Consider the following 17,717-nt stretch of genomic DNA (forward strand, 5'->3'; position numbering starts at 1 on the left):
TATGGATTCTTATTAAAAAATTATCTAAGTATAAATTTAAATAAAAGATAATTTTGTTACAATATAAACGAGCTGTAAACAAAATTTATTTTATTATTATTAGTTTTTATTATTCGTTAGGTATTTCGAACTCGGACAAAAAGGAATAAATTAAATACAGGATGTTTAAAAGAAGTTTCATTGGTATTTATTAACCCAATACGTAAACTATGTGTATACTGTTCATAATTTACATATTTTCGTATCTTCTAATAAATGGCAATTTCGGATTGAATTTTTATATTAAAACTGCTAACATTCTGGTTTCAGTAAAAGTTCTAGATATGAATAATAATTAATTCATTTGCTTTATTTTTACTTTCTCGAATTAATAAATTATTACGTAACTGTGTACGAAACTGTCGGATATAAAGAACAAGCGTCAAGTTCGGTATTGAACGACTGCAGGATTCGAGGGTAAAACACCCCAGTACGTAGTCGCAACATCACGTAGCAAATTCCCTGCCAGTTCGGAAAATTATTTCAGACTGCAAGTGTGATGTGAAAATGGAAAAGTGCTCACCATTACGAATATATTTTCGTACAAACAAAAATACATATAGTTCTAAATAATCAGTAAAAAAAAAACAATTTTTTGTGACTAGAGATGTGCTAAGTAATCAAACAAATATAAATCTGAATCAAGAAATTAGGAGATATTCGCGAATAATCTTTCCAGTATCTGTTTCACTTATCAGTATTACAAATCGTGTCAAACACTATAAGGCCTTCGTTTGTTTTCTTTGTTCAGTTTTTCAATTAAAAGTTGAAAAGATTATATATTAATTAAAATTTCGTTTTCTATTATCGAGCACTCACAAAAATAAAGTGTTCTTTTTGTGTGGGACGAAACATCTACCACAAGTACATAAAAAACGAAATAGTGAGATGGACAATACAGTTTATTACTCGAAGTATCACAAGCTCAAATGTGTATTAAAATAAATAAATAGCCACTACTTGTCACATAAAAACTGCATCTAATGTAAGTATATAGATTATTAATGTTACATAATTATTGCGCTTGAAGCATTGCAAAATTATTGAACGAGTTAATGGAAAATTGATGCCTCCCATATTTATAATTTATTATTATTTACCAAGAAAATCAAATGGAATATCGAAATAGATTTTTTTTATATTTTCTTCTTACGTCAGAGATAAACTTCATTTTGTTATTTTATATTTCATACCCTAAAAGGACACAATTAATAAGTCTTTAAAAGTATTCTAATATTACCTCTACAAAAACGAGTATCTAGCATTAATATGTTGATTTCACGCTGTACGGTTTTTATATCTAAAGAAAAGGATGTCTTTTCTATTCAAACATTTTCCTGTTAATTAAATTTATTCTATGTAAGCTTTCGTAAGAATTTCGTTATTTGGTTTTGGCACGCGAATAAGTTTTAATTTATTAAACTGCATTAAAAAGTTCACCTAATAAATTGCGCATGCAGATGAATGTATCGTGTAATTGAGTTCATCATGAAAGGGAAATAAATGTAGGTATAATAATAATATACCTTTTTTATTCCTGTTATAAAAGATTCGTAACCCCTTTTTGTGTAGGTGCAACAAGTCATTATGCAACACTATCAGATAATCCATGTAATTAATTTAATTAGTACGATTAATCTACTTGTTTAATTAATTAGGTCCGTTGCCTAATTTTAATTCATATCTTACTTTTCCGTACATGCATTTTACTTATTAGATATGTCATGTTTGTTGGATTAACGATTGCTTTAAAAGCTTGGAAGGATTATAAAATATTAAAAGGGAAATTATAAGGCAAGTTTCACACCACGATTGACCAAACATAATTTGGGGTTTCCCCTACTCCTAAAAGACATACAATAAATAATAATATCAATACATTCAAGACAAAAGTTACATTAAGTTTAAGTTGAACTTGAATTTCACTTTTTGGTCCAATCTCTCCCCCTTGGTCACACTTTCAGTGACCCTCCCCCTAACAAATATTATGTCACAAAAGCTAACCCTGTAAACGATTTCTTGTGATTAAAAATAGTAATAAAAATGACTTTCTAACGTAATGAAATATTTTAAGAACTACAACGTTAAGAAAAAAATTAAAATAAAATTGATTGAACTGCGAACGCCACATTTCTTTAGACCCCCTACCCCCCGCATAAATGACCCATTAGAGAAATTTCTAACATACCAATCCGTAAGGCAAAACGCTCACAAACCTCAAAAACTTTATATCATTTTTTACCTATAAGGATGAAGCTTTTTGACATTATTTTACCCCTGTGTTAGGTTCTAAACTCGCCACTAATTTATTAGGTGAAACTAAAACGACTACAGTTTCTGATTTGTTCATCATCATCATCATCATAAGGTCATCAGTCCTAAGACTGGTTGGACACGTACCTCCACTCTTTCCTATCCTGAGCTAAACTTCGCATTTCCCTAAAACTAGAACAGCCCACATCCTTAACTATTTGCGAACAGTAATCTAATCTAGGTCTACCTCTACCCCTCCTAACTCCTGTTTCTGCCTCTAATATGTCTCTGACTAGACCTTCATGCCTGAGAAGGTGTCCTACCAACCTATCTCGCCTATTTTTTATTGACTTCCATAGAGTCCTCTGTTCTCCTATTCTTTCCAATACCTCTTCATTTCTAACCTTTTCTACCCACGATATCCTCATCATCCGCCTATAACACCACATTTCGAACGCTTCTAACCTTTTCTTTTCCGCCGCTCCCACTGTCCATGTTTCGCACCCGTACAACGCCGTGCTCCAAACATACACCTTTAACAACCTTTTTCGAATTTCTAAATTAACCGTTCGCGAGCATAGAAGTGACTTCTTTTTATTAAAGGCGACACGACCCTGAACATAAAAAGAATTTACAATCAAATCAATCTAAATTGTCTAATTTGAAGTACTAAAAGTGGTACTTTTGTCTGTGCCATGATTGAAAACTTCATTTAAATAAGATTTAGATACTAAGACTTAGATACTAAGAAACCCCTGTACAAATGTATAATCAGTTATTGAAGAATTTAAAGATGACAATGACATATTTTCATCAGTTTTATTGCTGGTCCATCCGTGCAAAACATAATATAAACATATATACATGTGTTTGTTGAAAAACCTTCGAATTTTTGGCCCAACTCCACATTTCGGTATAGATTTATGTAACGCATCGATAGGCAGTTAGTTCCCGACAACAAAACGCATTAATTGAAAAACGATGGGTAAATTATTATCCTTGCGTCCGTTCAAAGGCATTTTTTTGAAAGGAAAGCCAAAGGATAACATTTACTACACCTTAACCGAGATGAACAAGGTGGTGTGTTTCTTATTCATCGGATCGTATTTTGGTAAACGAATCGAATTTTTTTAACAAAAGTAAGCTAAACATAACAATAAATTATTTCTTTTTTTAGTTTAATTTATTATTAAATTTCAGGGTTCAAACTCGAACAATTTTACGTCAATATAATAACGATTGAGACCAGACAGAAACAGAATCGTGATATTACGTTATTCCTGTTGTATTATTATTATTTGTTGTAGAACTGTTGAACTATTTTTTATAAATAAAATGGCAAACTAACAGCTGAATACATGTATGTATAGGTTTAATTTAGTTTTAATCGCCAGAGGGTCGTAAATAACTAAAAGAGAATTTGGCATTTTAGTTACATAAATAATCAAATGCTATAATAAGTAGAATAAGTTTATGATACAAGTAATTATCTAAAATCCTACACGTGTAGTAATTATCTAATTAATTAAGTGGGTACTAAAACCGAACCGCGAATGTAATCTATATACGCACATAATTCTCTTTTTTGCAATAATATTCGTTATATTTGTACTTATGACGATGTATAAAACGAGAATCATACCAAAAATAATGCAAATTTTTCCTACACGGAGAAAATGGAAAAGGAAAATTTACCTAAATATTAAAGCGATATTTACAATTTATCCCAATATCCCGTTGTTTCGTAAGCGAAAATAATAAAAATTACAATTTGGACACGCATTTGTAAATATAAAATCCCAAAAGAAATAAATTTACTAGGTATTTTAGTTGATATTACAAATTAAATTGTAATAATTAAGAAACTTGAAATAATCTTCAAAAAAGCATATCAAGATTGAGATTGTTACAAGTTACCTAATAAATTTTACTATTTCTACGTCAAATTCAGTAGTATGTCTTTAATGTCCTTAAGGATACACAAGAAGGATAAACTCAATCTTCTTCATCTATTCCCTCATAGTCAGTAAATATTCGTCAACCTTTTGTTTGTTTCAGCACGACCACAATCCTAAATTTTCAAAATTCAGTTCTTTATTGGAATTAGATCGCGATTTCGGACTTAATAGTCCTCATCAGCACGTAATGTACATGCACATATATTTTAGTCACAAATCCATTATTTTCTCGCAATAAACCAATTTTCTATCAACTACTAAAAGTACAAAAGAATCATTAGTTTAACAAAGATTCTATTAATCTGTAGAAAAACTGTTACCACCCTTGAATTACCTTACATAGCACCCTCATCATATTGTAAATGCAAAACTATGAGTTACTCATAATAATTTAAAGCACAATAACTGACGAGGTACCTAAATATTCATAATTAACATCAAATTTTATTGCACATTAATCAGTTGTATTCCTGCACTAGTCTTTTAATAATTGCCAATTAAAAATTCGTATTGTGGTAACCCAGAATTTTGTATTTTCACAAAGCAGTAGCGAAATTATTGTTATTGTTGTAGTTATTATATTAATTTTTCGAAAAATTACGACATTATTAGGTCCCATCTGAACAATTATTGTTACATGTAATATTAAACGTCATTAATATTTAAATTACATTGACTAATTGTCTAATTTTGGTTTGTCCCAAAGTGGTCGCAAACGTCGATTTGAAATAGTGCCAAAATTCGCAAAAATATTCATTTATGTTTACCTGCCATATTATAGGAAACGTTCTAGAAAAAGTCATCAACCGATTTCAATACAAAGTAATAAAATTATCTAAATGGAACTGATGGCGGAACAGTGAATCTTTGTTTGATTATTTTTAGAAAGACTGATGAACTCTCTAAGTCTAAGGTAGTAATAATAATGAGAGTTCATAATTAATCTTATTTAGATAAGGCCATTCATATTAGTCCAAAAAGTGTATGCAATGGAAAAAAAAACTGAAAAAAAAATGCAGACCATTTGGTAGTACTTTTCTAGATCCTTACTACGTTCGCTTGGTTCTAGATCCTTACACTTAAATTTTAACATAAAGGGATTCCCTTTTTCACTATTTTAGTACAAAACCATAAAAATTAAGTTATACGTACATATAAAAGTTTTATCCTTGCATAATACAGAGCCCTTAAAACACTCCAACGATAGATTAAATTAATAACAAACACTTGTTTCAACCAAAGGTCATTTTAAAAGATAAAGTTATTGGGTTATTGGGTTATTGCTAACGATAAGGTTTAACATATACAACTTAAAATCTATTAATAAAACCAGAAGGGCCAAAATTATGAGAAAATCTACATTCTACGTTAGAATCTGAAAATTTTAAGGACATTATCCTTTTTTTCTTTCAATGACAAATCGCCTATCTTTCCTCTTTCAATGAAGAAATTAGGAAAACAAAATCAAGTGTTCGGATGTTTCCTTTTTTTTGATCGTCCTGTAGATGTGTGTGTAAAATCGCTGGCAACTCGATCAAGCGAGGTGTGTACCGTGTACCAGTCACCAGTCGCGAGAACCAGGCTCAGAAATGATAACAGGAGGAGACCGAACGAAATGTCCTGGCTTGGCTACAGCAAACGGCAGTCTTTCGTGGCATTTGGTCCGGTACAACTCGTTCGGTACAAAAATGTTTTTGATCTTAACTTAAATCGTCAATAAAATCGTGTAATTTAAGACATGAAGTTCAAACAGAAAAAGACAAAACCTCGCACCGTATAACGCATAAAGTTAACTGTGCTCTCTTCAAGAATGTACCCTTTGTGTTCTTGTTTGTATCTACCACCGAACCGCAGCAGGGGCAATAGCAGGTTATTGCCTTTCTGTTGACCGTAGAAAGTGATTACAATTCTCCTTTTTAACGTTCTATAACGGCGTGATATTAGAATAAATATGCAGTGCATTTCTTCGTTTAACAACAAAAAAGTCACCATCAATGGTACCGCAAGTCACCAAAAGAAAAGAGCGTGGTACGTACCTGCCTGCTTCTTTTATTTTCTCTTTCTTTTGTTTCAACAATGATTGAAAAACAAAAGTGACGTTTTTCGGCACTTTTGTTTTTGTTATTAGGTATATATATTAAAAATAAAGTCGAGTGTAGTTCAAGCGCCTACTTATAAATATTTTAATAGTTAGTGTGTCTCTGAATGATTCTCTATCTGTAGGTACATTTACAGGGGTCTATTTTTGGTCGTTTTCTGGTCCTCTGTATACACACGCATATCTGCATTATTAATTTGAAAGTTAAATTGTTCAGAAACAACGGTCTACTGCAATGTGTTTCGTCGAGCCAAGTTTAATTTTCCAGCGAGTTGCTGTCGTTCTACTTTTCTGCGCTACGTTCGTTGACCTTTATTACGTTAAATAATTAAAATTTTCAATTCGATAAAACGGCCAAAACACGCTCCAACACGATCCCTCGAACCCTATCGTTTTATTCGATCTTGTTCGAGCGCTTTCTCTTACAGTTATTATGCACCCTAGAAGGGTGCAGTTCAAATACCCTTTATGTAGATGCAACACCCGCTTGGGGAAACGCCCAGGACATAATTGTCTTGAACATATGTGCACTGTGTGTTAAAAAGTACCTACTGTGTGTTTCAAATAATATTTAAAACAGGAAATGCAATACAATACAATGATGATGTTTCAGGTGGCAGTTGCGACTTATTACTAATGTTAAATACATAAATTGTTATTATTTGTACGTTTTTTTTCATTTAGTTGTCATTATTTAATGTACGGATCGTTGAGGTATTGTTTTGTGCATTACGATTAGAAAAACTAATGAAACGGCAGATGTTTTGATAATCTATCGCCAGCAAATGGCGCGGTACCAAAAAATGGCACTCTATGCTACTAACGCGATGTTATCTGCTATTTAATTGCGTTTTATGCTATTGTAATGACTATAATTTATACACGTTGACTAAAAACAAACTTTTTTTATCTCACAACCAAAGAAATGGTTTGTTATCTATCATTTTCATTGCACCTTGTAGCTTAAAACGAGTGATAATTTTTAACAATGAATAAAAACAAATAATAATACGACTGTCGTAATAGTAAGTACGTATTTTCGTAAGGATTCAACATCTTGAAATTTCTGCCGATATATTCTAATTTGGAATAGAATTCCCTCATTCTTTACAGCATGAAATGTATATATAAGATCTACCTCCTTTGGTATACATTCCTATAAATAGCCTTAAATTTCGATACGGGCCTACGTCTACGCACATGTCTTACACAAAAAAAGGGAACACAAAAACGTTATCCTGGCATATATACTTTCATTTTTAATTACGAAGCAGAGAAGAAAGAAAATCAGCTTAGGTTACCTTTGTGGATCTATTTTTGTGGTTTTAAGAAAAAAAGGTAAAGTTGGCGTCATCTTTTCGAAATAGCATTCTTAAAGCGAATCTATTAATAATGGCGCCAAGCTATACTTCTCAAAATTAGAACGAATGATTCAGGAAATTACCCAAAAAATTGTTAAATACGAATTTACTCATAAAGACATGCACAAAGCTTCTATTAGGATACAATTTAACAACACATAACTACGTACCCAGTGAGAAACAACAGATTTGAATAACTAATAAATTAAAGTTTTTTGAACCTGGAATTAGAAAGTAAACGAAAGTAAAATCTTTGCAAGAAAAATTTCTACACTTTTTTGTCGTTCTTATAGGTGGATAGATACATTTGTTTTGTTGACTTTCGATTTTGCTTGATTGTGAGATAAAGTGAAAAGTAATTTCCACAGATACATTATAACTACTTAATACATAGTAATAAATAACAGACTTTCTAATTTTATTGTCATGCAAAACAATGTCAAGATATCGCCTTGATTGAGAGCGAGCAAAACGTACAAAAGTTACTACATCAATTTGTTGTACTCAATGTTCATACCAGAGAAATTTAAGACCATTTATTCTTTTTTACCTAATTGCATAAACAAGGAAATTTCATGGGTCAATTTACAGTTAAATTTTAAATTAAGTTTATTAAAATTATACTGCATCTCGAGTTAGAGAAATAGAGAACAAAGGAATCGAAATGGGCCGCCCGTGTAGCAAGCAAGCATATTTTTATTCGATTTTGTCGATTTGTCATGTAAAGTTCGTTTAACTTCGATGTTTTGTGTATATATTACGGTATTATTAATCTAAAAATCACTAATTACAAAAGTAATTAGTAATCCCCTAATAAGCTTTAAGCTACTTGGCCATCCATCTAGTGCAGTAAATTGATTATTACTCTAATAAAAATCTAATTTACAATATTAAATTGTTACAGTTTTTTGCGATTATCAAAACAATTAAATGACTTTTTTTTATAAATTTGATGCAGACTTTAATCGAAAAAAATTGATATATAAAGTTCTCCGACGGTGTAATCGTAAAGAAGGTTTAACAGCAAAAATATTTGGAGCATTTTACGCTATAAAACAGTAACATAATTTAAATAATTAGTTAATGAAATCAGTCGACCTTATCTTACACATGTGTACCCCTCTTTTGTATTGCGGTAATATACACGTACACAAGCAAACGAATAGAATTACTATTACATTTCTCATCTGATCGTGAAACAAAGCACTTCAAGGATTTACTTTGTGTTTCCATCTGCATATCTCACTGAATACGGTTTTTCTATTTTGCGATCGTCAATTTTTCTTTATTCTTGTAACACACGTGTAAAGTTATAGACACAAAAGTAATGTCAAATAAATAATTGAACAACAATGTGTCTAATAGAAAGTTTTTCCGTCCATTTCTATTTTGAATAAGTTACATACGTATGGAGAATGAGAACAGCGGCCTACAATTATACAGGGTGTTTCTATAGCGAGTAAAGCAGTGTGAATAAGGGATATAAAAATTTGTAAGAAAATCAGACGAAGTTGCAATCGGAAGCCGGTCCTGTGCGTGAATTGGCAACGCATAGAGAAATTGCGATAACAACTGATCAACTGTATCGATGAAAAATGTAAACAATGACGGTTGTGGATCGACTAATAAAGTAAATATATCAATTGGCCCTTGATTCTACTTTCAAATAGGTTTTTCTCGACTTTTGAACCACTAAACATTTACTTAATTTTAGTTTAAATTTTGTAGTGTCCTGTCACCTCCTGTAAGGTTGTTGCTTAACTCAGAAACACCTTGTATATTTCATAGCAAAAATTTACTTATGCAGAAGTCTGTTATAAGAAAAAGTGAATTAAAAATTTGCCTGCTACTACCTATACACAAGGAGAGAAGGCGTGCAATTCTTATGAAAAAAGGAGTGCCCCCCGCCTGTTTCAAGGATTTGGCTTGTTCGAAATTTACAAACCGATTTCTTTTCCTGTAACAAAAGACTGTATGTGTTAACTTTTGGACCGTATCAACCTACATTTCCACTTGCACGAAATATAACTAGACTGAGTGTAAAACTATGTTATCTTTTATAATTAAAAATTAATCGAAAGAAATCAATAAGCAAATAAGACAACACAATCTGAAAGCACTATTATTTTTTAATAAGTGTGTTTTGGATCAAAGGTTACCTGACAATATGTGAAAAAGTCAAAGTGCTTTTACGTAATTGTGAAAACTGTCAAACTGTCCAAAAACAATTCTCAAAATGCAAGCGTAATTATTTTGAGTTTTACCGTAAAAGAAGTGGATTTTCAATACTTAGTAAATGACGAAACCAGAGAAATTCCTTTAATTATTTGCAAACATTTATCAATTGATAATTTGGATACGTAAAGTTAATGAATATGTAATTAATGTAGTGAATATTGGATTTTACATACTCAGAGAAAAAATCAAATACTGCTTGGAAGACCCGGAAAAGCCATGGAATTTTGGTTTTGAAGAAAATTAGACAATCTGGTCTATATGGAATCAAGTTTCTTAAGTTGTGTTTTTAGTCCTATTAGGTACCCCATGAGAAAAAATAATAATGTTACTTTACTTCACCTCCTAATGTAATTGACCTAATTCAACCCCGTTAAGTCACCTTGCTTGAAACGTGCTTATTAAACCTTTTATACCAATTTAAATGGTTTTAACTCTGTCTGTTAAGCTTATTTCTTAAGAATCCTTACACGTTTCCCATTTTATAATAAGTACAATGCATTTATTTTGGCATTTCTTGCGTTTATTGGTATTTCTTTTTTCTTTAGATTCGAAATTAGTTTTGATTCAACAATTCGTGAAATACATCACCTTCAAGTTCCATTATATTTTGTTTTTAACCTTTGAATACCGAAGGTTCATTTCAACAGTATTATTCATTCATTATTAGAAGTCCATATTTAGAATAAATATTTAAATGCTTCATAATAATTACTGTATTGTTTGTGCGAATTTCGAAGAGGGAAGATTATCATTATCAATGACGAATTATCAATTTAAATTTATTCTAGGACAATTTAAATATTTTAAGTTATACTAATTGCATTAAATTACTCTTAATAGTAATTATTATGAGATAAACTTTAGCAAATAAGTTTACATTTGTATAAACAAGTTTTTGTACAAGATTTTGACGATAATAGATTAGAAAGGAACTGGTATGTTATTTTTGTTTGTTTTTTTTGTTTCAGGCCTAGTCAATTATTGAAGGAAGACCAAAAATCGATATGCAATTCATCAAATGACACGTCGGGGGCTAAAAGAAGATGCCCCCAGTCGATTTCGCGTCTACAAGTAGAAAAAATCGAGGGCGGCCTGATGGTGGCGGGGGTGGTTGTAGCCGCCAATTGCCAAATTATTTTGCCCATTTTTGGATTTCTGTTTCTACTTGTCGGCTGCGTCCTTACAGGTCAGTCATCATCATCATAAGGTCATCAGTCCTAAGACTGGTTGGACACGTACCTCCACTCTTTCCTATCCTGAGCTAAACTTCGCATTTCCCTAAAACTAGAACAGCCCACATCCTTAACTATTTGCGAAGACTAATCTAATCTAGGTCCTAACTCCTGTTTCTGCCTCTAATATGTCTCTGACTAGACCTTCATGCCTGAGAAGGTGTCCTTCCAACCTATCTCGCCTATTTTTTATTGACTTCCATAGAGTCCTCTGTTCTCCTATTCTTTCCAATACCTCTTCATTTCTAACCTTTTGTACCCACGATATCCTCATCATCCGCCTATAACACCACATTTCGAACGCTTCTAACCTTTTTTTTTCCGCCGCTCCCACTGTCCATGTTTCGCACCCGTACATACACCTTTAACAACCTTTTTCGAATTTCTAAGTTAACCGTTCGCGAGCATAGAAGTGACTTCTTTTTATTAAAGGCGACACAACCCTGCGCTATCCTCTGCTTTATATCCCTACTACTCCTTCCGTCCTGACTTATCTGACTTCCTAGGTATCTAAAATCAGCCACTTCTTCTAATTTTTCGTCTCCTATCGTTATATTCGCTCTTTCCCTACTTTTTCTTCCCTTGCATATCATTATTTTAGTTTTATTTACAGGTCAGTATCGAGTAATTATAAATTTAACTTTTAAAAATATAACATCGCACCTGTAAAAAAACTGACGCGCCGAGTGATGATGAGTGACGAAAGTTATTGTCAGTTCACTGTGTCGAAAACGAACGTATTTTTGGAAAATTGGAGGACATCGAATTACACTGCCCCAATTTTCATTTCCTCGCGATTTGATACCTGCTCAATTTAAATAGTTAATTTTAGAAGATTTTTTATTAGCACGCCTTTGTTGACGAAACAAAAAAGTGGCCAAAAATTATATTAACAAATTGTCAACCCTTCTACACGGCTACCCATTATATATTGTCTTATTGTATACGTGATTGGTTAAATCAATAATAGGATGAATCTAAATTGGACCATAAAAAGGAAAATACGACAAAAGTTCTGCCTAAATCCAATAACTTTCACGAATCGATACTTACTCAATTATATTTTATTTACGACAAAATAATGGGCTTTTTCGTGTTCCTAAAAAGTATTTCCGGTTTTATCAATCTAAATAAAACGCAAATTAAGGAAAATTATTTTTGGGTTCTTGTGTGCGACCACCATAAGCAACCAAACAATAATTTTTATGGTATTATGCTACTGAAATTGTAGGAATTAAAAATGTTGCAAAAATAGAATGGTGCATTACTAAAAGGAAAACAATTTCAGCAACTTTTCGAGTGGTCATAATTCAATTAACTTTTAATTATTACTCAGCGTATTAATAGCCGCAAATTGACCTTATGTGCCTAATTATCGATGAACTTTGACCGCATAGCAAACTACTCCGAGACTTTGTAATTCTAATTATGTACTTCACAAAATTAATAATGTTTCATAAATGTTCCAAACTTCCTTGCAAATTCGCCAAATATCTTTTATTGCGTAGTGCTAAGCGTTGATAGAAAAGTCACCTATGTTACAGGCTACAAACCAAAAAAAAAATTGTAATATTTACGTAGTTATATAGTTTCCTTAATCATACAAAATGAACAGTTTACAATACCCCACAGAAGAAAATTATCAGGCGTCAGAAAAATGCGTTATTAAAACTACTAAACAGATGGAATTTATCGTGAAATATGCGATATTTGGGAGTAGTATTTCGCGTTGACGATGAGTGTGTGATAACTAAATTTATTCGTAATGAAAAAATAATCTAGCGTGCTATTTTAAGGGTGTCTGTCCACACACAATCATAAAATCATTCTGACGCGTGTATCTATCTGTTCATCTGTTCTTAGAAATTGTTTTTTTTCGATCATTTCCAATTATTTTCGTTTTACTAGCCATATATCAGTTATTACGTATTCCTGAATTAAACAAAACAGACAAAAAAGAAGACATCAAAGAGTAAAACAACAGACGATACATATTCATGTTTATTACAAGGATTTTTTAATCGTGATATTGCTTCTATAAAACTATAACTTGATACGACGCAAAACGGAAAATGGGTGAAGTAATATCAATTCAATTTCCTTTTACTATTTATCGCTACAAACCACGCAAAGATTTCCCACTACCGGAAAAATAAAAAAATGCAAACTTTGATAAAAATAAAAATGCACGCCGACTAATCATAATTTTAAAATCCTAAAGATTGCCAATAAATTGATTAATTGTATGGTTATTGCAAAATCTGCAGGCAATTTGGTCACACATAAAGTATTGTTTTTCTCGTACTCTTGTTGTTGATTAAAGAAGTAGGAATATAAAGGTAAATTACATTGGTCATTTGTCGTAAGCAATTTTATCGTTAAAGAACCAATGATAAGACTATTATGGTATCATAAATAAACAGTACAAGAACATTCACTGCATGATAAAGAATAATCCCAGACGTCAACGTTAAAATAAACGAATCCTTTTATAAGTAATGCATACATTATTAGCCAGTTGAAAACAACAGAAGAATGTTGAATTATCTTTTGAAAAATACGACATGCTAAAGAAAAATTCGGACAAATACCTTCAGTCATCTTTTTTTTATAAATTATAAAATCCAATTTAATAATTAAGGGTGTTACACTTTGTTCAAAGTTTAAGACACTGTTAACCTTTAATAATCTTTTCCGAATTTCTAAATTAACCATTTTTTAACGTCCCTGTTTGTCCCATTGTTGTAACATTCCACGTGCAGCATAAAAAGAATAAAATGACGATAAAAATGTGTAATTTCTCGTAAAAGTTTGCCTACAAGTAATCGAACTTTTCAGGATGCTTATTATCCTTGTGGCCAGTCGTTTCGCACTCTTATTTAATGATTGTACAATGCCAATTACCTCTAATTTGATGAATAGTACATTATGTACCTGGGACCTATAACGCAACCCAATTAAGTGTATCGAATATATTTTTCGTTTCGCAAATAAAAAATATGAGGTATTGTAATTCTTCATGAAAAAACCGTTTAGATTTTGAATGAATTTTTACCTAGCTTTTGAAAAATGAGTATACAATGTAAAGCAAAATGTTTTTTACTCTCTACTCGTTATTCGCTTTTGCTTGTCGAAACCCTTTAAAACTTATTTGAAACTGAAATCTTTTATGCATTTCTGTCACTCAACACGAACATGGTTGGAATTTATAAAAGTTTTAAATATTCATGTCGGTTTTTATCGAACGATTTAGTCTTAAGAAAGATTAAGGAAGATTTTTAAATATGTATTAGAGTAGGTACAAGAACATAAAAACGTTACTTTTTATTATGCAGACTATTCAAATGATTTTATGGTAGAAATTTTATTTTTCCGCAGCTCCTCTTCAAGTTAGATCCTTCGTACCTGTTCTCTTTTGTACGTGTATGCGTCTATTGAATTTATTTTATTTTTTAATTAATGTTAATTAGCACTTGCATCGTTATGCTTCTACTTGGTAGTCTCGCGAAGCATTCATAATTGAGCTACACATACGTATATGTATTTATTTAACGCACATCCGTTTCCTCTTGGGTCCCTAATTAAGTCTTCCATCCTTTCGTTGGTTTTTTTTATTCATTTCGTGTCTTCGAACGTTACAGCTGCGTCATACAGGGGTCCTGGCGAGCACGAGGAGCCTGATCATTATGCAGAAAGGATCGCGTTCACAGGAAACAACAGGATCCTCGGTCCAGCATGCATAGTGGTCGGTTTCGTCATGTTCCTAGGTGGTATTCTGCTCTGCTTCCTGACGAGGAGGGCTCGACGAAGGGAACAAACCATCGGCTTCCACTGTCCTCTCCATGGGGACTTTTATCCCCTGAGTCCCGTCTCTAGTTCCAAAACCGTAGGTAAGTTACTACATGTGATGATTGGGGACATTTTTCGGTCCCAACTGAAGTATCTCTTCTCGAACTCAGGCAATACAGGGCGTTTATTTGTTTGCCCCGCAAAAATGCATTTTTAATATACACAACACATCACAATATTTAAGAAAAAACTGCGCAGAAACCATCTACACTCTAATACGTCACAATTGTGTACATTATAGTACTTCTGCAATTACTTTGTTGCAGTAAATGAGGAAGTAACAGTTTAAATGTTACGGTAAAAAAAAAGACGCGCCGCTTTGAGCCATCAGCTGTACCACAACTCATTTGTCTACGCTCGAATTATTTAATATTAGTGTGCAAAATTGTGTTGAAATATTCTTTTCGACAAATTTTTAGCAATGAATTTGTATTTGAGATATTAGAAAGCATTTTATTTGAAAGCCAAATACTTTTAATTTGTTAAATATACAGGGATGGTTGTAAATAATAAATATTAGGAAGAATGACCCCCCCCCCCAGTGTAAATAAATGCCCTTAAAAGGAAAAGATTGATTAACAGCTTTTTTACTGTTTTGTTTTCAGCTGCTATCGAAAATGACCAAAGGTCATTACTATGTTGGGCACGGGGACGTGTCCCAAGGGCTGCAGCAGGGGTAGTACCACCCCAATGCCCCCATAGTCAAATATCTAGCACAAGAAGTTCGGTTGCAAGCTCACCACACAGCCCATGCCCTACACCTTTACCGTTTTTGGTCACTTCAGGATCTTCGAGGTGAGTACCTTTCCTGGATAACAGTAATTAAAATATTGTCTTCCATTATCGTAATATTATGGCTCAATTACGGACTTTATTTTAAATTTTCATGGCGCCTCCACCAAAATTTTCAATACATAATTGTTGGTAATGAACATATATTTTCGTAAATGGCTTGTTTAAACAATAGTTTACAATAAAATGAACTGAAAGTTCGTAATTGATAATTTTAGCAGCTGCAAATAAAAATGTATAAAAGTTTTCAACCAAATTCTGCAAGATGTCTTTAAAAATATTACAAATTAATTAATTATTTCTTCGTAATAATTATGCAGTTTGTTTGAGAATAATATTGAGTTACACGTAAAAGAGTTATTTTCGTGAAAAAAAGTTTTCTAACATTCTTTGGAGTTGCATTATTAATATTGTAATATTTACTGTATGTTTGGTTGTCTACATATTTTGTTGCAAATAGTAATTTTAATTTATTTTAAAAAGAAAAATCTCTAACTGCATTAAAATAGAAAAAATATAATTTAAAGATGAAAACTCATCAATCTACATCAGTGGAATCAGAATTACAGCTCAATTATATGAGAACAGCGGCCTACCCAAGTTTAATTTTCCAGCGAGTTGCTGTCGTTCTACTTTTCTGCGCTACGTTCGTTGACCTTTATTACGTTAAATAATTAAAATTTTCAATTCGATAAAACGGCCAAAACACGCTCCAACACGATCCCTCGAACCCTATCGTTTTATTCGATCTTGTTCGAGCGCTTTCTCTTACAGTTATTATGCACCCTAGAAGGGTGCAGTTCAAATACCCTTTATGTAGATGCAACACCCGCTTGGGGAAACGCCCAGGACATAATNATACAAATTAAATTAAATTTGACATAAATTTTCGTTTTTTCAGTGGATTAATACCCACAACTGTTCAGCTCTCACCAGACCAACCTTTTGGCTCAATTCGCTCACTAACTGCTGGAAGAGAGGTGGCCAGTTTTCCCCTTTCGAGGACACCAACCCCACCGCTCAACAGGTAACGCACATCAGCCCCCATATCTATATTTCTACCTACTTATTTATTTACTTCTTATATATAAATCACCTTTTAATGATTTATTTTTTATAAAATTGTTTCCCACACTTATAAACAATTTTTAACTTTGCAGTGGTAAATCCAACGATAGTCAATATTCGGACGAAGAGAAACTGTTCTCTCCAGATCGTGATTCGGCGTCGTCAGGTCATAAAAATGATACAAGAAAATCCGTTTCAATAATATTACCGACCGAAGACAACGGATGACCACTTACCACATAAATTTCGCTCAGCCTGCTACTATTATTAATATTAATNTAATAACATAAGTGTAGGTTGTTATTATTATTATTTGTATATATTTATTATTACTAGGAAATTAAATTCCATTAGAAATAATAATTAAACGTCTGAAGAAAGCAATTGTGAACCCAAGAGTAACTTTTAAATTTTACTTATTTGTACCGTGTACAAAATATTTCTCTATAAACGCATATTACATATACATTTGTATGTATATAATGAACTTTTTTATTTAGTCTTTATCCAGTTGAAAAGTTTTATTTTTTAAGACTGAATTATATTATCTACATTATATTATTCCATTTCGTACGTACGTATTTTTATTATTACTATTATAATTATCATCATCATAATTACTGTGCTACAATTGTTATATTTATCCATGCATCTCTTCGAAACCCCTTCTACACAGATGGGGGTTTACCCCATATGCGGATCTGTGTTATTATGCAACCCTAATATCATGCATGTTAGTATGTACTGTTTTTTTCGATAAATAAATGCATCATAAAAGCCATATTAAATATTCGACTTTTAGTATTACAATGTCGTACTTATAAACAAC

The 17,717-nt window shown here is 32.0% G+C and overlaps 1 protein-coding gene and 1 long non-coding RNA gene across 3 annotated transcripts; both read left to right on the forward strand.

The window, feature by feature from the left end:
* Positions 1-580: 580 nt before the first annotated feature.
* Positions 581-17,178, forward strand: LOC108739109. 2 transcript variants are annotated; one of them, XM_018472837.2, is made up of 6 exons: positions 581-1,024; positions 10,916-11,133; positions 14,821-15,069; positions 15,634-15,823; positions 16,722-16,847; positions 16,981-17,178. In XM_018472837.2, coding segments are annotated over exons 1-6 (921 nt in total). In that variant the 5' UTR covers positions 581-1,022; the 3' UTR covers positions 17,117-17,178. The 2 variants fall into 2 exon arrangements, with proteins under 2 accessions (XP_018328339.1, XP_018328338.1); XM_018472836.2 differs by lacking the exon at positions 581-1,024 and adding an exon at positions 5,821-6,278.
* On the forward strand, positions 3,207-3,649 carry LOC108739111. The gene is made up of 2 exons (XR_001938089.2): positions 3,207-3,431; positions 3,493-3,649. It is a non-coding gene; the product is annotated as an uncharacterized LOC108739111 (long non-coding RNA).
* Positions 17,179-17,717: the final 539 nt, after the last annotated feature.

Source organism: Agrilus planipennis, unplaced genomic scaffold (assembly GCF_000699045.2).
Source record: "Agrilus planipennis isolate EAB-ADULT unplaced genomic scaffold, Apla_2.0 scaffold163, whole genome shotgun sequence".
NCBI classification, from domain to species: Eukaryota; Metazoa; Arthropoda; class Insecta; order Coleoptera; family Buprestidae; genus Agrilus; species Agrilus planipennis.